Source organism: Nuphar pumila, chromosome 4, assembly GCF_984573655.1.
Source record: "Nuphar pumila chromosome 4, dmNupPumi1.hap1.1, whole genome shotgun sequence".
NCBI classification, from domain to species: domain Eukaryota; kingdom Viridiplantae; phylum Streptophyta; class Magnoliopsida; order Nymphaeales; family Nymphaeaceae; genus Nuphar; species Nuphar pumila.
Window position 1 is genome coordinate 6,075,769 of NC_143252.1, and position 27,359 is coordinate 6,103,127.

Consider the following 27,359-nt stretch of genomic DNA (forward strand, 5'->3'; position numbering starts at 1 on the left):
TAATCTGAATAGGTTTAGAATTTAGATTCAATTGTTTTTTAATTTAACAAAATGAACCTTTTTTTTTTTTTTTGTAAAAGAGCAAGCTTTGGGATGGCACTAAACCGGGAAAAATGGGCCCCGCCCTGCCTCGCCTTGTTTGGACCAAGGATAGAGGTTAAAATCAAAACCGGTGCAAGGATGGACTTACGCTTTTCGCCGCCTTGTCCCTACCCCGTCGCTGGTCCTTCTTTAGGGATGACAGTGGACCGTGGACCAAGGGGAACAGGGCTCTACCCCGCCTCGTCCCGTTTGTACTGGGGATGGAAGTTGAAATCAAGACCCATGCAGGAATGAAAGCAGGGATGGAGGGCAGGATTTTGAGACTGGACGGGGGTGGAGACCTTGTCCCCAGCCCTGGTCCACTGTCATCCCTAAGCAAGCTCAAGCTTGGCTCATTTAGGCCTGATTATGTCATGATATCAAGCTCAGATTGGTTCGTTAGAAAACATGTGCTGGGCTGAGACATCTCTTTTTGGTTTGTTTGGCTTGTTTACCAGCACAAATCCAGATTAACATAATGTTAACAGTTACAGGTTTGGTATATGGTATTTATATTTGGATCTGGATCTGGTTTTCCCTATACTAGGTCTGTGACTCAGTACTAATACCTTAAAGTCGGCGTCCGAACACAGGGCTGAGCGGTTGACAGGTCTTTGCACATGTGGACCGATCAGTTTATGTTGGAGCCAAATAGGTCTAAACTGAATCCTATGTGAAGTGCGGTACCGGTTCTTTCATGGATCCAAATGGGCTAAAAACCTGAAGTTGGGTGCGGGTTTGTTTCCCTAAGCACCTTTCACATTTAAGAGCTCTTTTCTTGGGTTTTAATTAAATCCAAGTCGGACTTGGGTCTGGCTTGTATGCACCCAAAACGGGTCCAAGCCTTGCTCCTGAACAAATCCTAGAAGTCAGGCCTGGTTTTCTAATGTGAATTTAGTAAATTACACTGCATGGATTCGTCACAAATAATCTCAGATTTAAATTAGAATCAGATACTTAATAGGTTTAAAACAGAGTTAGGATCAACCCATTTTATCTAAAAAAAATGACTATGACAAATATAAACTGTTTTCCCAAATGCCTTCAAAATTTTGAAATTTGCTCACTGTCCAAAACTGCAAATAGAAGACTTTTTAGGATCTTTTTACCCTTCGCATAAGTGAACCTTATGAAGTTTGTGTGATATATTGTTTCGCCCATCGGCTAAGGCAAAACCTCACTTGAATTTCATATTTGCATGTATTTTTTTGCGGTCCTCAAGAAGCATGCAAAAACTATGTTATTTATGTGATCTTCTTTGTTAATCATAAGAACGCAAATATCATAGCAAAATAGCATATTTTATACCAAAACATCGAGAAACAATGCAAACCACTCTTTTCATTTATTTAATCATCACTTAAATGTACGTTCACACCTTTTTTTTGTCTTCATGAAGCGCGCAAAAACAGGTTTTGTGAACCTCCTTATGACCGTGACTTTGCAAATATTTTTCTAAAATCACATATTTTATATCAAAGACATTGGAGACAGTAAAAACATCCTTTTTGTAACCTTCACTTAAATGTATATTCGCATATTTTTTTTTGGCGGTCCTCACGAAGTGCGCAAATATAACTTATGAGAACCTCCTTTAATTGTAACTCTACAATAACGGAGTAAAATGGCATATATTATAAGATTACATATCTAATTGTGCATAGAGATGCAAATATGTTATTAACTACGTAAATACCATAGTAAGACCCGTATATCCAAATATGTGATGTTCTTTTATGTTTGTGGTTTTTCTACTAGAATAAATACGACTCTTTGGGGGATATAAAAAGTGATTGTCCGCACCCAAGAGCTAATGTTGGTTGATTCATCGATGGCACTTCGTCGTCCAGATTTTCATATTCATCAACAGTAAGTCCATTGGAAAACACATTTTTTTCATTAAACATAGTATTTTTTATAATTTTTTTGGTAAGCACATTATTAACGATGAGTTTTCCAGATTAACATAATATTTTTGATGAGTTTTTTGGTAATTCTTTTCCTCAAAGTTTATAAAATATGGAAATGATCGCTTTGTACGACAAAAATGACATGCTTAAAAAAATGCCCCGCAACAACAATTATGTAGGTTCTTGCTTTTTTGGATGCTTTTACCCCTCGCAACTGCAAATTTCTAATTTTCGTGCATCACGGCGCTAAAAGTAGATGGACCCATGAAACTCGCTAGCAAAATCTCATATGAGGTTGCAATATTCCAAAACAAGATTGTGAAGATCGTGATGAGTTTCGCAAAGTACGTTCCAAAATTCTTTTAAGTATTCTGGAAGTTCGTACCTTACTAATTTCTAAAAGAGTATCACAGGGATGCGATATTGCAAATTTTTTTCTTGCAAATTTTCATTCCATATAAACGATGTTTCATTTCTCAACCTCTTATTTGCATATGGATGTCCTATTTTCACAACCCTAGGATTCTTTTGCTTTTCAACTGCTAGTCTCTAATCATTCTTACAATCTTTCGATGATATTCAGGCTTTGTGAAGATCTCTCATCGATGGCGGTTCATCGACAATGGTTCACTGCCGGTGGTAAACCCCAAAAGCATGGGCGGCACTTCATCAATGATGAGTTTTTTTTGGTAAAAGCATGGGTGACACTTCATCGATGGTGAGTTTTCTGGTAAAAACATCGTCAGTGAGAATATCGACGGCGGTTCAACGATGGTGAGTTTTTCTGATAAAAACATCGATGGTGAAAATATTGGCGGCATTTCATCAATGGTGAGTTTTTTCTATAAAAGCATTGATGGTGAAAATATTGGTGTCACTTCATCGACAATGATTTTTTTTATATGGTATAAGTGAGATAGAAAACCAAAAGTACGTGAGTTGTTCATGAGTGTTGCATTCTCATCATAGAAAACATGAAGGCATTTGCTCTAATGAATTGTGATAACCGAAAAGATGTATTAAATGATGATGATGTAGAGTCGATGTATCTCACAGTTAGTGTTTGTTCGATCATATGGTATGGGTGGGATAGAAAAATCAGGAGAACAATACATAATGTAAAATCAAACATGGTATATTGTGTTTTATGCCTGTCAAAGATGCGGTGCAATTTGGCATTTTTAAGGTTCAAGATATGAAGGTACCTGTGCACATAGTTTGTTTTCTCCCCATCAAAGAGGCAGTGAGAAGCAGTGTAAGATCTTGACTTTTTTTCAAATTTTATAAATGATGTATTTCAGTTATATACATGCATTTTTTAGTTATAAATGTTTTATTATTGATAAATATTGTTTCTCATAAATTTGGATCTCAAACCGATCAATTCAGGTTTGAATCGGCCCCATTTGGATTCAGGAGCATAATCATCATTTTTTTAAAAGGTTGTGGGCTTTTTAGGCAAGGGACATGCCCGATATTCCTAAGAATGAGGTAGGTTATTTTTGTCCTATGGACAAAGTAAAAAAATGAAAAAGATATTGGTTTTATAGATAATGGCAGTCTTGTAATTAGGTATGCAAAAAGGAGCAAGACAGATATAAGAAAGTTGTGAAGGGCATCTTGGTCATTATAGTGGAGTCGGTAGTCATTAAAGAAGGACAACTCAGCCCCCACCTACTAAACATGTTTTAACCTATATAAGAGGGTTTCATTAGAGTTAATTCAATAACTCATTACGGATAACCTTACTCTCTCTCACCCAACTTATTCTTCTCTTTACCGTTTTTTCCTTCACTACCAAACTACAAACACATTTTGCTCTTATTTCGTCTTCTCCTCTTTCCAAACTTGTTAAGATTGTTGCAAAGTGGAGGGGCTGAGCTAGTTGAAATCCTTTTTGAAGGAGCATTAGTGCCTTGGAAAGTTCCTGTGAAATTGGGACTGAACTTAAATAGTTTTTGGATTTATATTTTTGGGTGTTTTTGCACGTTCCAAGAAGGTACAGTGCCCTACTCATGTGATTTTTAGGAAGTATGCAGCAAGTAGATGTTTTATATGCATGTATTTTTTAGAAATCATGTTAGAAAACAAGATATTTCTTAAAAACTTTATGTTTTTGCCTAATATATTACTTGAAATATGTTTACCATGTGTTTCTGAAGCTTTGCATTATGTGGTTTTAATTCTCTGTGTAAAAGAATGAAACCAGAGTGTGAACTCATGCTTGAACCATTGTTTCTCTAGAGGTTTTGAACAGTTTTCAACTTTGTATAGACATTGAGTCGAGTTGACCCCTATTATTTCTCACCTTTGGTTGATCTGATTTGTAGCACAAGAGTTGACCCTCGTGTTCAGAGAGTCAACTCATTGTTGTCCTATATGTAAAGTCATTCGAGGGTTGACCCTCGTGTTCAGAGAGTCAACCATTTTTTAAAAGAATTAACGCTTGTGTTCAAAGAGTCAAGCCTTTTTTAAAGAAGTAGACCTCTGAATGTTGAGAGTTGAACCTTTATGAAAAAAAGTCAACCCCTTTGAGTCAAAAGTTGATTATTGAGTTTCCAAAATGGGTTTTCTTGGTATTTTGAGTTCGGTTTGGGTTGGATCACCCCGAGAATAGACTTGGAGGCTTATGTTTATGGTATTTATGGGTTTATTGCATAAAATTGTGTTTGGTACTCTAATGAGGAACTTGGGTTGTGTTGAAATGTATGGGTACATGAGCATTCATGCATGGTATGATACAAACGTTTGTCCATGTTTTCCTTTTGTGTATTTATAGTAAGAGGAGTGTTGTTTTGTCAATAGTGTAAGTGTGGCACTATTTGATTTGCACATGCACAACTTTGCTTGTGTTTGTATTTGCAAGTGTTGCAATGTGTGTTATAGTAGTTATGTGAGTACATGATTTTAGTTATTGTATTGCAATAATGTGCAATACGTGACTTAATACATAACATAAATATGATGTCAGTTGAGTGTATTTTTTGTGGGCATTTGTTCGAGGTACCAAGAGGGTATGATAATGCATAAAAAATTAAGTATGAACAAGTTACACTAAAGGATTGATTTGTGTTCGCCAAAGTATGTGGCTGGAGCAAGCTTGTCAAATGTAAACAAGCGTTAGCACTAACCTTGTAGCAATGCGTGTAGTGCTAGTTAGTTAATTGTAGATTGTCCCTAGCAGTAAGGATTATAGGACTAGGACTCTGATGCTCGAGGCAGAGGTAAAGTTGTTGCAGTATGCTTAGTAGTACACTATGTTGACTTCATAAATGGACAAAGCCTTGTATTATGGGTTTCAGGGAGAGGGATGCCTTGACGAAGTCATAAACTATGGTGCAAATGTCTTTGTATTTTTTCAAGGGTTAAAAGACAAAGGAACTAGTTGAATAAACACCCATGAACAGGCCGATGATGCACACAGGGGTTAGGAGAGTGGTGCCCTTTGGATAGAAAGCAAGATCGTAACAAGAATGTGTATGTTAAGCATCATATATAAAGCAAACTGAATTAGTGAAAGATTTAATAAAATATTCATGCATGTAAAAGTGTGCATGACATGAGTCCATAAGTTGGTGCCTTGGGCATTGAGGGTTTACTTTTGAGTTGGGAGGATTGACCCCTGTTTGTTTTGAATTGAGGTTTTGTTACAATTGAGGGTCGACCCGTTTGTTTTGAGAGTCTACTCCTTTTGAATATAGTTATGACTTTTTGTTCTGAAACTCGACCCCTATGTTTAGAGGGTTGACTCCTCTTGTGCAGTTAATGTTTTATGTTCCAAAGGGTTGAACCATGTGTGTAAAGGATCTACTCTTTTTTTTATCTATTGATGCTACATTTGTTTATGAGGGTCGACTTCTTTTGAGTGTATGCTCTTTGGTCTGTAAGTCGACCCCAATTGAGGTGAGTTGACTCTTTTGAGTTGTTCTCTTATATTGAATAAACATGAAGGTCAACTCCTATGGGAGGGGTCGACTCTTCATATTTAAGAATTAAGGATCTTTGATAAATAAACTTTTGTTTTGACTCATACTCGTTGGTGATCATGTGAGTAGTGGGATTGTACGACGGCAAGTTGTTTCTCACCGTCGTCATAAAAATTTTCAGGGACTAAGGAGAAGGCAGAATAGAGAGCAATGGACATTGGAGGTTGGTGGATCTTGATAGATGGACTCTTGGACTTCCTTCTAGAAACCTTTTAGGATTTGGGGTGTTCTTGTAATTATAAACTTTTTTTTTGTTGTAAATGTATATGGATATTTATATTGAAATATCAAAACTCATTTATTTTCTTTATCTTGGGATAATGATTTAAATATTATTTCATCATGGTTTTTCTTAAATTTGTTTAAAAAAAAACTTTGTATATACTTGGGGTGTCACAAGCAGCATTTTTGTGAAAGAATATAATGAATGCAATGTATGAGTGACTTCATTTTGTGAAAGAATTAAATGAATGCAAAATATATGAGCGACTTCATTTTGTAAAAATATGGAATGAGTGCAATGTATGAGATGGTTTGTACTTCTCTGTCAGAATTTTAACATTTTTCAATATTGTTGTTTCTTCTATTTTGTACCGCTTTTTATCCTTCATACATAAAATATGCCTACGATCAATACATTGAAATTTGTAAAAAACTATGTTTGATGCTTTGGTGATAGTTATGAGCACTTTCATCTTCTAATGCTTAAAGACATTGTTTTTTTTCTTATATGATACAATTAAATATTGTTTTATACTTTTAAAGTTAACTTTTTGTGAGTTGTTTTGTATATAGTGGTGTCATTGCTAATTACTGAATAAATTTTGTGCTTCTTAGTGTTGTGCATACTTTAATATCAAAGTTAATAATTGTATATATGTTGTAAGATATCTTTTTGTAGAGTTTGCATAGTTTAACACAATATGACAACTGAGAAGTGCGTGTAGGGGCCCACACCCATATCGTTTGTTAGTGTTTGAGCAAAATAAGAACTGCTAAAGAAGAAAAGCTATGTATTGGATCATTCTATATACTATGATATACGTAAAAAGATTGACATGCAGATAGCGATAGAGACTTATCTATGACCAAAATACGGGTTGTCAAACATTTATCACAAAAAATGTAGGCTCACTTATGAGCCAATCCAAAAGTAGTAGCATAAAACACCTGAAATGTTGGCCAAATTGCAGTTAACAACTCTTGGGTGACGCAAAACTGAAGCAGAATATGCAAAAAGGACAAAGAATTTGTTGTGACAATCATGTATCTCATCCCCTAAGCATCTAATGAAGAAGATGTGGGGTGAGACTCAACTGAGGTTGTTGCTAACCTTAATGACTAGATAGATGAAGGTGGAGATGTGACCACGAAGAATATGGATGATAGAGGGGCCGAAGAGGTCCCTCAACAATGGGATAAGGCCTCTCAATAATGGGAGGAGGCACCTCAATAAGGGGGGAGCGTGAAGAAGAAAGTGTAAGCTCTAAGGAAGAGATTGAATTTGAGAAGAGGGTTTGGTGCTCTTGGACAGGTACTTTGGTCAATTACTATTTTATATATATGTTTATAAGATGTTTGCAATCATTTTTTATTTTGCATTCAATTGTTTATTAAATTATTATTATTATTATTATTATGTATATGTATTGGAGGATCTGCAAAGTGAGGTGAGTGATCAAACTTGCCATATGCATTGGTTCTACTAGTTCCAAACACACTAGTGGTTCCCATCTCTATCTAAAGACATGCTTGATCATATGCATTTTTTAAATTTTCTTGAGATCATACCATGTAACATGAGTCACCCCTCTTAGAGGCCATAATACAGTTTTTGAATGTGACAACCAATAAATTCAAGTTCAGAGATATTTAGATGATAACCACGTTGGAGGACGTGACACGAATCACAGGATTTAAGTGTCATGAGGAACCAATGAGTGGACATCAGTGAGGAGATTTCAATCACATGTTTGATATTTATATGAGAGTGAAAGATAATGCATCCCTAGAAAAAAAGGTTGAAGTTGTCATGGTTGAAAAATCACTTTGACCCCAACAAGGCGAGTAGAATAAATGAAAAAATATCATGTGGTAGAGGGAAGAACGATAATATCTAGGATAAGGAACTGAGAACATTCTTACTTTGCTTCTTGGGCACATGCATATTCATCGACAATGGTGGGAAGTCGGTCCATAGTTCGTATATTGAACTTGTGGGAGATTTTGATCGCGTCGACCAATACGCATGGGGAGCATACGTACTTGCGCATCTTTATGCAAATCTGAGTAGCACAAGGACTGAAAGAATAAACATCACCAGCAAGTTGATGTTGATAGAGGCAGTTATTCCTTCATTTGTACCTAAATTGTTGAATTAAACTAAAATATTATTTAACATGAATTGTAAAATATATTATGTATTAATATGTGTTACTTTATTAGAAGGCCCTTGAGAGGTCACATTTTCACTTAATTTACACGTGTTGCATTCTAGTTAGTTAAGCAACAAATAGAGGACCGATCAAAGAGTGTTTGGTCATCACATTCTCCATAGTGCCCATTACTTAAATTTGTGAGGGTTGACCAGGGTAATGTAAATATCTTTATAATATTTTAAATTTATTTATAAGTAATATAATATACGACTAACCATGAGTGAAACTTTGTTATGTAGATAAAGTGGTGCCCCTACAAAGACAGAAGATGAGAAGAATCAAGATGTGGTTGTGCAATCAAAGGTCATCACAACATGAATGAGGTTGAGCGCCAAATGATAAGCCAAGTAGCCCGACAATTCGGCTATGTTCAGCAACTAACTGGATGCCCTAACCAGTTAGCAAAACCATTCCACTAACAATAAAGGATAGAACAAAGGATTACCACATCCTATTATTCTCCGGACTTGAATACTAACGCGACAACAATGAAGATATCAACTTGTCCTCCATAGTATTTACCGACGATGACGAGTATGTAGTTGCTCAATCATAATATTTTATAGGTAGTCCCTCCAAAAAAGAGGGTCATTAAGGAGGAGGAGAAGGAACGTGGGTCGATGAGCCAAACTTAGAGAATGACTGCAAGTGGAGAAGATGCATAGTAGGTTATTACACATGACAAAATTTATACGCTAGAGGATATATTTGCAACAAAGAACTTTATTATATAGAATCAACTTGAGCTTATCAATAACTATGCTAGGGTTATCGAGGAGCTATGAGCGTGCCTAAGACATCTACAAAAGTGAACAATGTTTTATAATTGTAAATCATTGTAATTAAATAAAAAATGCTTTGCAAATGTCTGGAAATGAAATTATAATTGAATTCCTATCTTACATCTTAACTTCGAATATATATAACAAAATAAATGTATATTGAGAATGTATGTATATAATTTTGAATATTATTGATAAATTATATATAGTTTTAAAATATTTTATAAATTTCAGTTGAATTATAACAGAAAATGTCTATTGAATTGTAGATGGCTGCTGAATTATATCAGGAAATGTTTGTTGAATTATAACAAAAAATGTCTATTGAATTGTAAAATATTAGCTAAATTATGATATATGAATCATAACATATATGATAGTTTTGCAATTTTAAGAAACTTTGCAAATAATTATTGCGATTTTATGGAACTTCATAAATAATTATTGTGATTTAGGGAACTCCACAAATAATTATGATGGTTTTTACCAAGGTATTTGCGAAGTTACGATCATAAGAAGGTTCGAATTTTTTTTTTTGCACACTTCGTGAAGTTCAAAAAAAAATATAAACATACATTTAAGTGACAATTAAATAAAGGAAATGAGGAGTTCAAACAAATTTTTGCGACTTTAGTATAAAATATGTGTTTTGCTAAGATATTTGTGATTTTACGATTAACATAGAAGACTGCATGAATAGCATACTTTTCTGTCTGCTTATTGAGGGCCAAAAAAGAGTGTGAATATGAAATTTAAGTGAGGTTTTCCTTAGTCGACGAGCAAAATGTTATGTCGCGCGAACTTTGTGAGGTTCACTTATGCGAAGGATAAAAAAAGTCTTTTTTTTTTTACGGTTTTGGACAGCAGAAGGATTCCAGAAATTTAAGGGCATTTGGGAAAACACATCATATTTGTCATCCAGTAAATCATTTTTCATTTTATCTATTTCAAATGGAAACTAGTAAACTTGGACCCTTTTTCATAGATCCAATATCAGAGGGGTTAAGCTTATAATGGAACCAGAATTCCACATTTGTTACAAGTTGAATATGGATTATTTCAATCTTTGGATCAGAATACATATTTTCATTTCATTTAATGAGAACGTTTTGACATGCACTTTCATATACATATGAAAATATATAATCATATGGATAATTCTATGTTTAAGCATTTATAACTTGACTTTCATTTCAGCGGTTTGATTGGATACCTGAAATATATAACAATGATAATGATACGTAAATAAATAATTATCTAGATCATATGAATGAAGGTGATGCTAAATGAATCATGAATGATGACTTATAATACTAAATAATTAGACCCACTCATTAAAAGTTAGGTTTCATATTCGATCAATCTTGACTTGACCCATATCCTACTCGTTTAGAATTCCACTTATATCCCAAACTAAGGTTGTTAAATGCTTTACCGGACGAACATGAAGTATTCAAGCTTGGCATATTCTTATGGCAAGCCAAGCCGAGTTCAAGCTCATAATCAACATGTGTTAAACAAGTTTAATTTGAGCTAGTTTGTTTATATAAAAATACATTATTTTTTTAACTACAATAACAAAGTATAAAAAATACATGTGAAATATATTTAAAATACATTTCTTATTATCTAGCAAGCATATATGAATCGAGCTTGTTGAGTTTAAACGAGTTATTTGCGAGTTGAGCATGAGTGTAATACCTATGATTTTTCGATAATTATTTAATTATTATTTATATATTATATTGATAAAATTACAAATTTATCATATTTTCAATTTGAATTTGAGATTATAAATTGAATTGAGTTAGTAGTTAAAATGGAATTTAATTAGGCGTGAAATGACAATCTAATCATACATGAGAATTTAATATGGATTTGGATCTTAAATTAGGTAGTGAAATTAACTAATAGTGTTTGAATCCAACCCAATTAGGTTGGATATAATCCATGACATTTGGATCTAATTAGGGATGAAGTGGGTAAGATATAACTCAGGATATTTGGATCCAATATCATTGGATTGGACCCATAAGGTCAGATGCTCATAACAATGTCATTACTATTAAATTTGAGTTGACCTTAATGTTTCTCATTTTGAGGGCATCGAAATCGACTATCTACACGCCTAAATTGATGTTGATTTGAGCATTTTATCATCGATCGAAGTTCATGCCTAATTGTAGGTCGAAAATCAATATTTTTCAGTTATGATTAGATTTTCTTGCCGATCCATGTGCATACGATATAATCTAAGACCACCACAATGATCTACATTTTGAGAGCTATCAGAATGATTATTTATGTTGAGTCTTTGAGTCTACAAGACTCTCATGTTATCATGTTACTAAAGCCCAAGTGGGGGTAAGAAGACCCTACCTTTCTTTTCTAACTTAATCAATTTTGAAATTTAATAAGTTAAGACCCATAATTTATTAACTTATTTTATTAATAAAGAAAACTAATAGTTATTAGCCTCTTATAATAGAGACGAGACTTTTATTTAAGCTCATCTATAAATAGAGGTTATCATGGAGAGAATTAACAAGATTAGTTCTCTCTCTTAATTGAAATGTATATCTTTCTCTCTTCTTTCTCACATCTTTTTCTTCTTCAAAACCATTAGAAAGTCTAGACCTCCATTAGAGACCTGCAACCACCTTGATGAAGGTCTAATCCATCCCAGAATGAGGTACGGGTGGAGAAAAAAGTGATGGTGTCATTGCAGAAAGCGCATTTTCGGTAGAAAATCTCTACTTTTATGATGTTCAGTTTATGGATACATTAGCATACCCTTTTTTTAATAAGGGCTTAGTTCTTCATGTAATATATGCCTAGAACATTTATGGCTATTAGATCTATATAAAAAAAATTTGAAAACCCAAAACAATGTTTTGGAAGATCGGTTTTAAGAAAATGATTTAGAATAGACTAGTTTCAAAACCCTAAAAAACAAAAATCATATGAATAAATAGATTTATATTTTATTTGATTGTTCAGCATGTATAATGAATATAGAAGTATGTTTTTTAGTATTTTTTCATATATCTTGATGATATAAATATGTCTCTTGCATATATCTTGGTTAAAAATATGTGAAAATTATTTCGAATAAGGTTTTGCCAAAAACATTTTAGGGTTTGATGTCTTATAATAAATAAAGTTAATCTGATCATATATGTTAGATTAGGATATGTATAGTATGATTAAACAATATGTTATTGCATAAATAATCTATGATTCTATGTTTTTTTATGACTTTTATTATTCTTGCATAGTTGAAATTGTATTTGAGATATTACATAATGGTTTTATGCTTTTTGAATTATGTTTGTTAATGTTTTAGTAAGATTAACATAAATATGATCAAGAAGGTATTGTATGATATTGTAAATGTGTTTAGAGCAACAAAAAATCGTGATTGTATGAGTTTCACCATGACTTTGGTTCTGCTTAATAAATCTTGCATGAGTTTGGATCTTGGTTATTCTATCCTCATTTTTTTTACATGTCTCTGAAAAAAATGATATTTTTATAAAAATGAGGTCAATAAATAAAAATATTAAAGTGTTGTACCCATTTAGGGTTTGAATTTAGAATCTTATTTCATCCCGTTTGTTTTAGTTTTGAGGCAAAAATATCTACTACAACAGAGCACATATTTTCTACTATGTCAATAGGTTTGTTCCGACCAAAGATTTTGAAAGCTCTAAAACCCTAATCAAAACTTATCAAAATAAATTATGAAAAATCTGGTTGAAAGGTAACATGTATAATAAGATTTTGTAAAAAGGATTTTGTCAAAATATTTTTCTGTAAATCTTAAGAAATTCCTCAAACTATAATAAATTTCTATAGTTGAGAGGATCTATCTGATATTTTTTTTTAATAGGGTTCAATCCCAAATTTTTTTTTATTGCAATGAGTTTTGCAATTATGTTTTACAGACCGTGTTCTTAAGATGATAGGACAAATTGTGAGAGTTAAATTTGGTTCATGTGATTTTTTGTGGGTTTTCAAAAATCGGGTTAACAGGGATCTGACCTATAACGTATGACATGTGTTGATGCCGGATTGTATTTTATTTTGTGCAACATGTTTATTAAATGGGATATTGGACTGATATGTATGTTAACTAAATGAATTTAATTATTGATTGTATTGGCCATGCCTAAATATAAATAGTTAGCCTACCTAGACTGTGTATATGCATATTGATTGCATTATTGTATTGATTATGTGGTAGAGACTAATTGAAAGCATGCATTGAGTGCCATGAATATTGTTGCATATGAACCCTGAATGTGGTTGCATATTTGCATTGACACTGTTAACAAGGGGGTTAATTAAGAAATAAAAAATAAAATTAATTCTCTAGTGACTTATTGTGAGAGTAAGTTTTATAGTAACGGTTTTATGGAATATTGGCTTAGCACGGAAGGTTGCTTTATCCCCCATCTACAAGACCTGTAACCATGGGAAGTAACATGATTTATTTGCAGTATGGTAGGTAAGACTCATAAAAAATTTCTGATATATCAGGTTGCAGGAATTGAGAACTCTCTCTATAAAATTATATTCCCTCTCTAGAGTAGTTACAGTTGAGTCATCACATGGGTCATACCTCTATCCGAAAGAATTTGTGTTGTACCCATAGACAAATATTGGTAAGTGAAACAAGATTATAAATTGCATATAGGCATAACATGACATGCATCATTTAAGTAAGAAAACAATAATTAAATATAAGAATTTATTCATGCATAGAGGATTCAGAGCACTGGAATGGTAAGTTTATGCATTTTGTAAATGTTTATGCATGTGAATAATTTAGTGTGTGGATGTGCATTAAATTGACCTACTATTTTATTGTTAGCATGATTTTATGTTATTGTTTGCTAAGATATGTGTTACATGATTGATATATGAGTATTTGTTTGAATGTATTATGATATCGTGCATGTATTGCAAGTATGTTATTTTCTACTAAGTTTTCATGAGTATGATCCATTTTATGGGGTTTCATGTAGATTATGATATGCAACTGTAGAGCGGATGTGGAATGCTTAGGCAACGTCGAGAGCCAGTCCTTTTCCTTTTCAGGGTTAATTTAAAAAAAATGTATTGTTATCAAAATATTGTGATATATATTTTAAATTATTAAAACTAAATTAAATCTTAATTTAGTTATGATAATTGATTGTATTGAAACCCGCCTAAAATATTTAACCCAAAGAAAAAATATTGTTTTTGATGTTTTAAAAAGAAAAAAAAAGTTTCGCTAAAATTTTAGGGTTAAAATTTCGGGGTGTTATAATGAGCCCTACCACAACTAGATCCGCTTGTTTTCCAACCCTATCCCAAACATTTAGCAACCATTATAAGTACGTTGTCAACGGGTCGGGTTTGGTTCGGACCTATGTGAAACCAGACTTGAACTAGATTTTTGGGTATGGTAACAGGTTCAGACCCTTCTCTAACTGGGTCTATTATAAGAGAAACCATACCTGGACTCGATAAGAACTATATGAACTAGACCTGAATGATACTCGCTAAAATAATATTTTTATCAATTTTATATTGAAAATTATAGGTCTTAATCGAAACTTCGATTAAGCCCAGTCTGGTATAAATTTTCACAAACAATACCGGATCCATGTATTAATCAGATCTTTGGGTCTAAACTTTGGTTTTAATCAAGTCTTCTTATTTGTCGCCATACCTGGAGCCTATAGGGTTTGGTCTGGGTAAACCTGGCACATTGACACACACATGACATTTAATCTTACCCATTTAATCAACTGTTGAAATTGGTTAACATTTTTGCCTTTACATGGACTCATCTTAGCCATTCATATGCTTGAGGTAGTCGACTAGGATTGGTCCCACATCCTGTCAAAAGATGGGATCCTTTTTTGAGCCATTATTATTTACAAAAAATGATCATATTATATGTCAAAATGACATATTTCCTGAAATGTCTTTAAAAAATAAATTTATCTCCTGTCCAAAATCATAAATTTTGTTATTTTTATGACCTTTTTTGCCCTCACACCAATCGTTTTTTGTATAAATTTCCTCTATCTGCGGAATTTCTCCTTCTCTACTGGAAACTTCAACATTGCAAATACCTAAGTTACTATGCATTAAAAAATTACCAAATTCATATAAAATAAGTGCGAGCGAACTTTCTTTTAAACTAAAAATGACAAACATCATAAATACTTGAGTTACTTTGCATGATAAAATCCTAATTTTGCATTAAAAACTGTGTTTTTTTAACTTGAATCGACAAACATCATAAATACTTGAGTTATCTTGCATAAAAAATGTAATAATATGGCATAAAAAACTGTGATTTTTTTTTTAACTCGAATCGTCAAACATCACAAATACTTGAATTACCTCGCATAAAAAATTTGTAATTTTTTTTAACTCGAATTGACAAACATCATAAATACTTGAGTTACCTCGCATAAAAAAGGTATTAACATCGCATAAAAAATCTATGTTTTTTTTTTAACTCAAACCAATAAACATCACGAATACTTGAGTTACCTCCCATAAAAAATGTAATAACATCGCATAAAAAATCTGTGCTTTTTTTTAGCTCTAACTCACAAATATCACAAATAATTGAGTTGCCTTAAATAAAAAAGTATAATAACATCGCATAAAATATGTATGAGTGAACTTTCTTTTAAACTCAAACCTCCAAACATCACAAATACATGACTTACTTCGCATAAAAAATTTCTAAGTTCGTATAAAAAATCTGCATTTTTTTAAAACTCAAACCAAGAAAGTGCATAAATACCTCAGTTACTTCGTATAAAAAATAAAATAATATCGCATAAAAATTTTGTGCATATCTATAAAATTTAAAACATATGTTTTTTTTTGTGTTTAAGGATATTGGTATCGGGTCTGGATCAGGGTTATTTTTTTATTAAGGTTATTTTTGACCTAGTACCAGCATCTCAAAAATTTTGCTTCATTTTAATAACAAAATCTTGGGTTCTTCTGGTCCCCAAAAACCCTACCACATAATGTTTGAGCTTTTCTTATATTCGATTTTTTTTTCTATGATTCCAGTGGACGACAGAAAGCAAACGATCGCTTACTAAAAGCAAGTTAGGGAATTTGATTTGGCAAAGGTAGTTGAAGCGAAAAAGGCATTGATCAGAATAAAAAAAAAGGTGGCAGAAACCACAATAGCATAACCAATGGGATAAGGTTGTGCTACAGGAAACCACAATAGTGCAACCAACAGAGAATATAGGGCTATTGGCATCGCTAAAAGAACAGATTGTGTTGGTGGCAAAGGCAGTGCAAACGAAAGCTCTGCGGTCGACAAAGGCAAAAGAAGTGCAAATCGAAGCTCTGATCATATCATTCACACAAAAGGGAGCGACAACGTTCAAAATGAAAGAAAGAAAGAAAGAAAAAATTGACAACTAAGGGGGATAATAACGAACTGTTGGGCAAATTTAATAATATTTTTATATGAAAATATTAAGATGAAGTAAACAATGAATGTGTCAATGTTATTTAGTTTCTGGATGATGTTTTAAATTTAATATATTTTATTATATTTTTAAATTCTCGTAAAGTTTCTTTTAAACTCGATCCTCAAAAGCTCATAAATATTTAAGTTGCTTTGCATAAAAAAATTCAAAAATACACATAATAATAATGCAAACTTTTTTTTTAACTCGAACCGACAAACTTTATAAATACTTGAGTTACTTCACAAAAATATATAATAAATTCACATAACAAATATGTAATTTTTATTTTAAACTTGAACTTCAAAACCATGCAAATACTTAAGTTACTTTGCATGAAAAGATAATAACTTTGCATAAACAAATGGTGAAATATCTTTTAAACTCAAACCTCAAAACCTCGTAAATACTTGAGTTGTTTTGCATAAAAAATATAATAACTTAACGTAATAAATATGGAAACTTTTTTTTTAAGTTGAGCCGATAAACTGCGCAAATACCTGAGTTACTTCACATAAAAAATATAATAACTTCACATTAAAAATGTATGCAATTTCTTTGAAACTCAAACCTCAAAACCTCGCAAATACTTGAGTTACTTCGCATAAAAAATATAATAACTTTGCATAAACAAACTATAAATTTTCTTTTAAACTTGAACCTCAAATACTTGAGTTACTTCATATAAAAAATGTAATAACTTCTTATATTAAATCTATGAACTTTCTTTTAAACTCGAATTGACAATTTATACAGATACCTGAGTTACTTTGCATAAAAAATATAATAACTTCACAAAAAAAAATTGTGATTTTTTTTACTTGCAAATACTTGAATTACTTAACATAAAAAATATAATAACTTCACATAAACAAACTAAAAATTTACTTTTAAACTCGAACATCAAAATGATAGGTGCGGGGACTAAAAACTTGGTATACAAACTAGTTAAATCATTAAACACATAATCAATTACAACTTTATTTCATTGATTTGCAAAACAATAAAAAGCATAAACCACTACTCTAAATCCCCCATCGTTCACCTTAGCAAAGTTTTCAATGATCGCAACTTCATGTTGTATAATGTTGAAGATATTTCAACAAGTGTTTCTTTCAATACATTGATTTCGGCCTCCTTCAATTGCCTGATCTCTACCAACACAAGAGTCAATTGAGTATTTGCTCCACTTGCATTTTTTTTGAGCTTTTGGCCACGCTCCTTCTCTAGATCTTCCTACTCCTCTTCCTTTCTCTCATCGTCCTCCTATTCAGCTCTCCTTTCAGAGGGACTGCCTACAACATGATGAGAAGCTACATGATCGTCATCACCGATAACTACTATGGAGGACAAGCAGTTGTCTTGGCCGCCCTCGTACTAGTCCGCAAGTTTCAATTAAAATAGAGTGGGGTAATCCTTTGACTTATTCTTGTTTGTCTTCGGGCTAATTTTGCTAATTGTGCCAGGGCGATCAGTTCATTCATTAACATTTACAATTTGTCAGACCACTCAGTTGGCCACTTGGCGCTCTACTTCATTCGTGTTGTGAAACCAAATGTCCTTCCTTGCCATAGCCTTTACTTGCACAACGACATCCCGGTTGTCCTCCTCCTCACCTGCATCTCCATAGGGGCATCACTTTACCTACATAATAAAGTTTCATTCATGGTTAGTCCTATATTACATTACTTCAAAACACATATGACATGTTAACAAAAAAACATACTTACATCTACCCTGGTTAGCTTTTGTAATTTATTGAAGTACTGGTCTCAACCCATATGTTGATGAGACTTTCTTCCAAGAGGTGCATCTTTGTTGATATTCCGTCTCCATATTGCGATACATGAAAATTAATTGACAGCCTAACCTCTCAAGGGCCTTCCAACAAATATGTGCTCCTATGACCAAACCTATAGGAATTCATACAAGGATTTACACATAACAACATGATAGATTACATAAAAAAATACAAAACACGACCAATATAGTAAATTACATAAAAAATATTTTAGCTTAAATTAACATTTAAATACAATAAAGGAGTAACTACTTCCAACATGTCGGTCAAGTTTACTTTTTTGACTTTTACACTATTCAAAAAAGGCATAAAGGTGTGTAAGCGCAGTTGCCTCCCATGTGTATTTGTCGACGCGATCCAGGATTGCCACCAGATTAATATAGGAACTATAGAACGACTTTCCACTGATGTCAATGAATAGGCATGTGCTAAATAAGTAGAGCAACAATGCTCTCACATCCTTCTTTCAGGTATTATCAGCCTTCCCTCCAACACATGGTACTTTGGCCTTCATCCTCCTTGCTGTTGTAGGTTCATGGTAATTCATCAACCATGCTAACTTTAGTCATTGTCTTTCGAAAATACTATTTGTTGCTCTCAAGACCATGATAGCCAATTGCTTGTGATTGTGATTTTTCTACCACTGACCATCACTGACACCCTATGACATTTCAATCTAGTGATTTGTGCCACATCCTCTAACGTGATGGTCATCTCCATATCTCTAAATCGGAAATTGTTGGTTTTTGGATCACAAAACTTCACCACGACCTCTAAGAGGGGGTGACTAATCTTTCATGGTGAGATATTGAAGAAACTTTAGAAATGCATTCTATAAAGTATTTCATTCATGTCCTTCGGGAGAGCTTGAAATCACTGTCGTGCTTAAAACTAATATAAGTGGTGTATGAGACTGTCATCAGCTTGTGGCTTCTGTCCAAGAGCATCAAGCCTTCTTCCACTCTTCAAGAAAATCCTCAAAGCTTGCACTTTCTCCTCAGCATCCGCTCCTTGCTGTGATGTCTTCGATCCTTGCTGAGCGGTCTTCTCTTATTGTTGAAAAGCGTCTTTCCATTGCACAACTGCCTCCAACCCTGACTGAGAAATATCCGGCTAGTCCTCCCCTTTCTTAGTTGCCTTCTTCCCTTGTTGAGCTCCCTTGTTGCCTTGTTGAGAAGCATCCTCCCATTGCACAAGTGCCTCCAACCTTGGTTGAGAAGCATCCGGTTGTTGTGCAACTCGGTCCTCCCCTTGTTGAAGTTTATTCTCTACTCTTCTATCATCTATATTCGCAATAAGGGGAAGAGGCAATAAATATACATCTCCAACAACTTTTGATTGAGCACATGACTCAAACAAATGCTCTTTCGCTGAGTCCCCCTCCACCTCCCCATCCTTAGATGCTTCGAAAATAAGAAACATCATTATGACAACAACCCCTTCATCCATTTTTTTGTCTAGTGTTTGCGACTGCTTCTTACATAGTGACAAAAATTTTAGCTTGTATTTTCTATGGTAAATGTCTAAAAACCTCTATTCGGCCACTGTTAAGGCAAAGACGATGAGGGTGTGACCCCCTTCTTTTAAAGTTTTAAGACATTCACATATTTCACGGTATAATGTTGAAGGACGATGTACTTCATGGATACAAGGTCCTTAATCGCCATAACGTTAGAAAAGGTTGCTGGAGTGTCGAAAATAGCTACCTGATTATTTTGGTGGGTACCTCAAAGAAAACCTTGGATTATGTATGAATAGCACTAGAATCTGAACCCTAAAATATGCGATGTGTTGGTCACTACTATTTATATAACACAAAGGAGCCCAAGAGTCAGTTTGAGTTTAAAAGATAATTCACATACTTTTTTATGCAAATTGCCTATATTTTTTATGCAAAGTAAGTAAGGTATTTGCGATGATTGGAGCCCTGAGTTTAAAATAAAGTTCACTCGTATATATTTTATGCGAATTCAGTAAATTTTTATGCAAGATAACTCAACTATTTGCGAGGTTTGAAGGTTTGAGTTTAAAAGAAATTTTATAGTTTTTTTTATGTGTATTTTTAAATTTTTTATGCGAAGTAACTAAAGTATTTGCAGAGTTTGTTGGTTCGAGTTTAAAAGAAAGCTCACAAATAACTAATTTACTTTGCATAAAAAATTAGTAAATTCACATAAAAAATCTGCAATTTTTTTAAAACTTGAACCGACAAACTGTGTAAATACTTGAGTTACTTTGCATAAAAAAACATTATTTTTTTTTTTAAACTTGAACCTCAAAACCTGACAAATACTTGAGTTACTTCGCATAAATTTTTTAGAAATATGCATAAAAAATATGCAATTGTTTTTCAAACTCGAACCAACAAACTACCAAAATACTTAAGTTACTTCACATAAAAAATGTAATAACTTCGTAAAAAAACAATATTTTTTTTTAAACTGGAAATGCTAGGTGCTAGAGCGAAAAATGTTATAAAAATAACAGTATTTACGATCTTGAGCAACAGTCTAATTTAAAGATATTTAAGGCATTTGGGATAACGTGCTATTTTTGTTATTTTTCCTAATTTTTTATTGTCATTGGCTGAAAAACTGGCGTTTCGATAATTTCATACCACAAAGAAACCCTATAAATGCGCGGGAAAACTATTCCCCGCGTCTTCACTCTCGCACCTGCAGAGCTTCCCTGGCGCGCATGCCTTCTCTCCCTCTCCCCCTCAAACCCAGCGAGAGGAAATCGAGCATCTAGGGTTTCTGATTTCCTTCAAGAAACCCTAGGGCGTTCTCATGGCATCTGATCGCTACGCCGTCGGCGGAGAAGCGGCGGCGGCGGAGGCGGAGGCGGAGGCGGAGGCGGAGGAGGAGATTCTGCGGTTCGTCGATTCTACAAGGCGTACCCTCGCGGAGGAGTTCCGGCCGGAAGGCGCGGACGAGTCCGAGGCGGAGAGCTTCGGCCCCTCGTGGAGCTGGGTCTTCTCTCGGATCCTGAAGACCTGCGTCGCCTATTCGAGCGGCGTAACTTCCGCGATCCTTCTCTCCGATCTCTTTCTGGTATGGAATTTGCGTCTCCGATCATCCCTGCGTGCTCATATGAACCGCGTAATGTCTCCGCAGATGTAATTTACTGGCGTGTTTTCTTTTGAATCGGGGAGAAATTTCAATTCGATGTTAGGAGAAGGCAGAATCGATGCCGTGAATGCAGATTGATTTGATCCTGTCATGCAACTCTTGAAAATCTGCATTCTCTCTCTCTCTCTCTCTCTCTTAATTCATTAGCGCACTTCGCTGCATTAATTAATAATCCACATTGTTTCAATCATCCGATTCAGATGGGGCTTTTGTTAGTTTTGCTACGTAGATACAAGGATTAGTAGGGGTTATGCGGTATTAAAATCGATTAAAGTCTAATCATGCTTTACGGTTAGAAATGCTTTTATACTTTTGCACATTACGCCAAGCGTTTGGTGTATGAGATATAATCTGCTCGAAGCGTTGCTACATCGTCCAAAACGATTACTGTGCGATTAGGTTGTTTGCTACAATTGGATATTTGGATTCTTTGTAAAGACTAGCTAACAGGCATTGTTTAATGAAATATACACTCTATTAAAGACACTGGTTTGTAAAAAAAGTGTTATTAGGTTTAGAATGCGGGTTTTACAACCTGCTGTTTAATTGGCACATCCATCCGCTTGAACTTCAGCAAAAGTCTTGACATTACATACTCGGGTATGCTACATTGCGGCATTGTTTCTTGACTGAATGGCATCGCCGTCAGAGTCTTGGGCAGAGGAACACGATGTAGATGGAGACGTGATGGCTGAACAAACTTTGTCTTGCTAGACAAAGATGGGGCACTGGCAAAGTCCGACACTAATAATCAAGCATATGGGCCTTCTTTTCATGGTCAACACCAAAACTCTTATTTTCTCACAATCCGTAGAACACATAATAAAAGAAAAAAAGTTATACAACAATCAGCATCGTCAGATAAGGACTCAATAACAGTTGATCAGTAAGCAACAACGAAGTTGCAATGCACCAAGTTCAACGAAAAATACAGGGAAGACAAGGGCTCACTTTTCCGTGATTGTTCCGTGATTGGAGTAGGTGAAACATCAATTTTTTTTATATGATTATTATGACCGAGTGTAGGAAGAGAACAAGTTCCCCATATCAAACATTGATTTGTCAATGCAAGTATTGTGATAATTAATTATCTAAAGGGAGTTTGCTTCATGTTTCAAAATGCATTCCAAAATGTTTCTTTGTACGTGTTCAAATGTTCCCTATTATTATTCTTTTCTTTTTCTCTTTCATTTGTAGCATGAAATGACATAATTTGTGTCTTCCTTTTCCCTTTGTTCACCTTGTTATTGAGTTATCATTCCTATTGTTATGATTATTATTTTTATTATTCTTAGCACTGTAATTGTTTTGACTTTCACATAGGCTTGGAAAGAGCAGCACAAGGCCAGGGGTTTTAGTAAGGCAATGGAATATAAAATTGATAAGAGAAAGCAAAACAGGGCAAGACTTCCAAAGACTATCACAATTGACTCCATTTATGAAAAAAAATTCCTCTCTTTAGAAAGTAGTTTGGAAGTTGTCGTGCTGGATTCATTCCTTCTTCCAGGTAACTTGAAAATAGGATTTTAAACAAATTCTACATTATTTGTTAATGAGATGTGTTATCATTGTTATTCTCATGGCGTTCTGAAATACCAAATCCTCTTACTACTTGTTCCAGGAAAGTAGTGTGTTTTTTGTTTACTTTTTTATTGTTTTTTGTTATATTTTTTGTTTTGTTATGATAAATTTTTTTGTCACAATTATAGCCATGCTGTTTTTACCATGTGACTGTAAACAAAACATTGTCCATTTTGCTTTTGGGATCTTGAACTTACTGCTTCTTGTTAAATAGTGTAATGCATATGAAGGATGTAATATAGGTATTACTGTGTTAGTGCCACCATTCTAATCTTGTACATATAATTATTTTAGATGGACATTTTTGTACTTAGCTAATGAGTTAGATCTTAGAAATCAACAATATTGTCTCTTTGTGTATCCATAAGGGGACATCCCCTGTATGCTGTATAGCTCTCTCATTTTAAAAAAATGTAAGTTGAAATGATTGGAGGAGAAGGATTCATGTGGAAGACCCAGAATGATTTTCTTTTTTGGTTCATATCGCCGACCCCAATTGTTTTGGGATGAAGGCGTAGTTGTTGTTGTTGTGTTCTCTTTGTTCTTCTTTTCTTTCTTTCTTGCTTAATATGGTACCAGAGCCATATTTTCAGCAAGAAGATTGATTGTGAGGGTGGAGAGCAGTAAATGATATTCTTCATCTGGTTGGAGGTATCAACATCCAGAGGTGTTCTTGTGAGGCTGACGTCATCAACTAATGTGACACCTGGGCATGAGTTGAAGCCGATGATTGATCTGGCACTAGAATCTGATAGTTCATGATTTTATAAGGCTTACAAATGAAGCTGCACCACACTTTGGGGAGTATCGGATTTTTGGGAGAATTTCCTATATTTTATGAACTTGAGGGTGTTTTTCTGCTCTGTCTTGAAAATGTGTTCATTTGATCAGGTTTTGGGTGTTTTTGTAACGCCCCAAATTTCAAACTTGCGAACATTTTCAGAAAAATCAGGCAAGAGACTAGAAATATCTCTTTCCTTCAGAGTTTGTTTATGAAATCAGCGAAAGATTTTTTTTTGATAAATCATAAGGCAAGCTGACAACTTTGGACACGTTAGCTAAAAGAACCAAAACTCACAAGATTCAGATATCCTAAGGAAAATCCGATACAAACCCATAGCGTCCAGGACGCGAGCTAAGAACAGGAAGAACAAGTCTTGAAGCCATCTTGCAATCGCGCCATCGCCCGTAGAGTACCTAATCATCACCTGTACCCATAGAATGGGTTAGTTTCACGAAAAACTAGTAAGTGCACAAGAGAGACTACAAGAAACTGAATTAAATACATTTAATTCAGTAGGCTACGCAGTTTAAAACATATATGCAGTTAAACAGGTAAGCAATGCAAACAAGTGAATATTGCAAACACGTAAGCAGTACAAGCGAATAACTAGTGCGAGCAAGTAAGCAGTGCAAACAGTAAGCAGTGCAAACGGTAAGTAAGCAGTGCAAATGCGTAAGTAAGGCAAACGAGTAAGTAAGCAGTGCGAGCGAGTAAGTAGTTCAAAGCAAGTAAGCAGTGCAACTGATAAACGCAACATACAATTCAATTGATCGTAGGCTGTGAACCACCACACAACTAGCTTGTTCTCGTTCCTAGAACGAGGTCACAACATCTAATCACCATCAGGACATCGTTTGTCGCTCACTACTTCTAATAAACGCGTTGTCCTGAACAACCTTAACCTATTCTCATCTCTCAAAACCTTACGCGGCCAACTGCCACCTGTTATGACTCACTAAGGCGTCATACTTTCTCAGAAAAACTCACCCTTCCGTAGAAGCTCACAAAGTGTCATTTTTTCTGATTGTGCTTTCTAGTTCTATCTATTTTGGGAAGAAGTCAACCTTTTATCTTTTTTTTTTCATGATATGTACTTTGTGCTAGTTAGGGCTGAACGACCATTGTTTGGAATGTGCACCCCTATTTAAATATACTCAATCATGAACCTTGTGTCTTTCATTTGTTAGAATGTGGGCTCTTATATATATATGGACATGACTGTAATATGTTTTACCCTCCAGGGGTATTTTGGTCTTTTGACCACTGTAAAAAATCATTGTGATAGGTATCTCCAATTTAGGGGCTTTTTTATTTATTTTTTGTAATATGTTATATTGTCAAGGGCATTTCTGTCTTTGACAATATAACAACTATATAGCTGTTGGGAGCTCCCAACGACTAGATTTCTAGCCATTGTGGAGCCCCCAACAGCCATATTTTGGGGAGTTTCTCACTCCCCTTTTGCCTATAAATATGGGGCTTAAACCCCTTGTAAATCAATGCATTTTGTGTGCATTTTGTTCTCAATAAAGATCTGTTTTTTATTTTGTGATTCTCTAAAGCCCTTAAGTGGCTATTGTGCTTTTGCCCATTTGTATTTGCCTCTTGTTTGAGGTATGTGGAAAGTTCTTGATTTCATTACATCATTGTCTCAACATTGTTCATTAATCACCACCGAAGGATTATTGCCATCTGCTAGGAACAAGTACCAATTATAGTTCAGTTGTTGTGATAAAGTATTGATCATCTTGGAAACTGGTTTCTTTATTAGATGAGACTGAACTCATTCAAAGATTTTTCGGCCATAAAATTCTCAAACTCTGATTTAGATCACCTGGCAAACTTGTGCTCGATGACAACTTGCACTTTTGGCTCTCATGCAGCGAATAGAAAGTAATTTTTGCTAGTGCAGCATTCAAATATCAGCTCGAGAAAAAATAATTCTGTTAATAATGAACCTTACTCCTAGTTTGCTCAGTTGCGAGCATAAATGAGCATGTGTTCTTTTTCTGACCTGGTTTCTTATGGAGAAGTGGCTCAGTTATTATACCTGCTTTTTTTGGTATAGCCCATGCACTGTATTTTTGGGGGTGCTTTGACATGATTTTTCTTGTTTGGAATTTCAACTTGCTTTAACATAAAGTAGGAAAATCAGCCGTGAATGGGGACATGTTCTATTGCAATTGAAATTCTAAAAGAAAATCACTTCTTTCTCTTATATTAACGTCTCAGGTTTCAATGCTTTTAGGTACGGACATACATATGCTTAGTTTGGGAGATGCATGGAGTTCCAACACAATTGAACTATACCTCCATCGCAAGTAAAACTTCGACTTCTTTTAGTACTTGCTTAAAATTTTTTATGCCTTTGCTATTTTAGGAAAAACAACAATGGACTGTGAAATTTTGTGAACTTGCAATTTATATTTGGTTAATTTTATTTTCATGAAGTGATGTTATTTGTTTTCCTTTTTCATGATATTTAATATTTTGCATTGTTCTTGGGAGATAGTTGATGTTTGATGATGTCTTATGCAGCTAATAGAGACATAAATGGTGCAATTCATCATTGTTTCATGTGTTATGGTTTTTTATAATTTTTGCTAGTTTTTTTTTTATTTTCATGACTTTTTTGAATTTTTTTTTTATTATTTTTTTATTTTTTACAATATGATACATATCTTTTTTTGGGTCCGACCGATACGGGTAAAGATACGATACTTACAACCTTGATTGATAGTACTGTACTAGCCACTGGCCTCATTACGGAGAACAAACATGTACTAGATTAAGAGATTTTGATGTTTAGACAGGTATTAAGAAGAATCTAAAAGTCAATGGCTGGCAGTGCAACAAAATTTCACCCAAAAGAAAAAAAAGCAATTTTACATCAAAACAATCAGATGCTGTCACAAGGACTCTTCTAACAGGGCACCACACCTGCGTCGCACCCACATGCAGGCGGGTGCGACACTTGGACACAGCTTCCTTTGTGTTAGATGAAGTCAACCACACTAAGGTCCATTTCTATCCAAAAGTAGATTCAGTTAACCCTAATCAAGTTCATTTTTTTTATATTATATATATATATAAATACATAAATGCACACAAATACTCGTAGTGTTAACTTAAAACTGTTAAAAATGATATATATATATATATATATATATATATAAAATCCTCCCCGCACCCCTGCACCCAAGTTTTTTTAAAGTGCCGCATTGCCGCATCCGCACCCCTACGCTCCCCGGCATCCATACCTGCACCTATGTGACATAGATCAGATGTAAATCCTGATTCTTTGTGACTACTGAACAAGTCGTGGAAGACATATCTATGGATGCGATTTGCAACTTT

General features: G+C 34.2%; 1 protein-coding gene across 1 annotated transcript in view; it reads left to right on the forward strand.

Annotated features, from left to right (window-relative positions):
* Positions 1–21,165: 21,165 nt before the first annotated feature.
* Positions 21,166–27,359, forward strand: part of LOC149839174 (Nucleic acid-binding proteins superfamily) — a 40,773-nt gene continuing 34,579 nt past the window's right edge. The window contains exons 1-3 of the mRNA XM_090004027.1: positions 21,166–21,559; positions 22,961–23,144; positions 26,251–26,323. Of these exons, the coding sequence (XP_089860153.1) occupies positions 21,296–21,559; positions 22,961–23,144; positions 26,251–26,323 (521 nt within the window). The 5' untranslated portion in view covers positions 21,166–21,295. The remainder of the gene's footprint in view (positions 21,560–22,960; positions 23,145–26,250; positions 26,324–27,359) is intronic.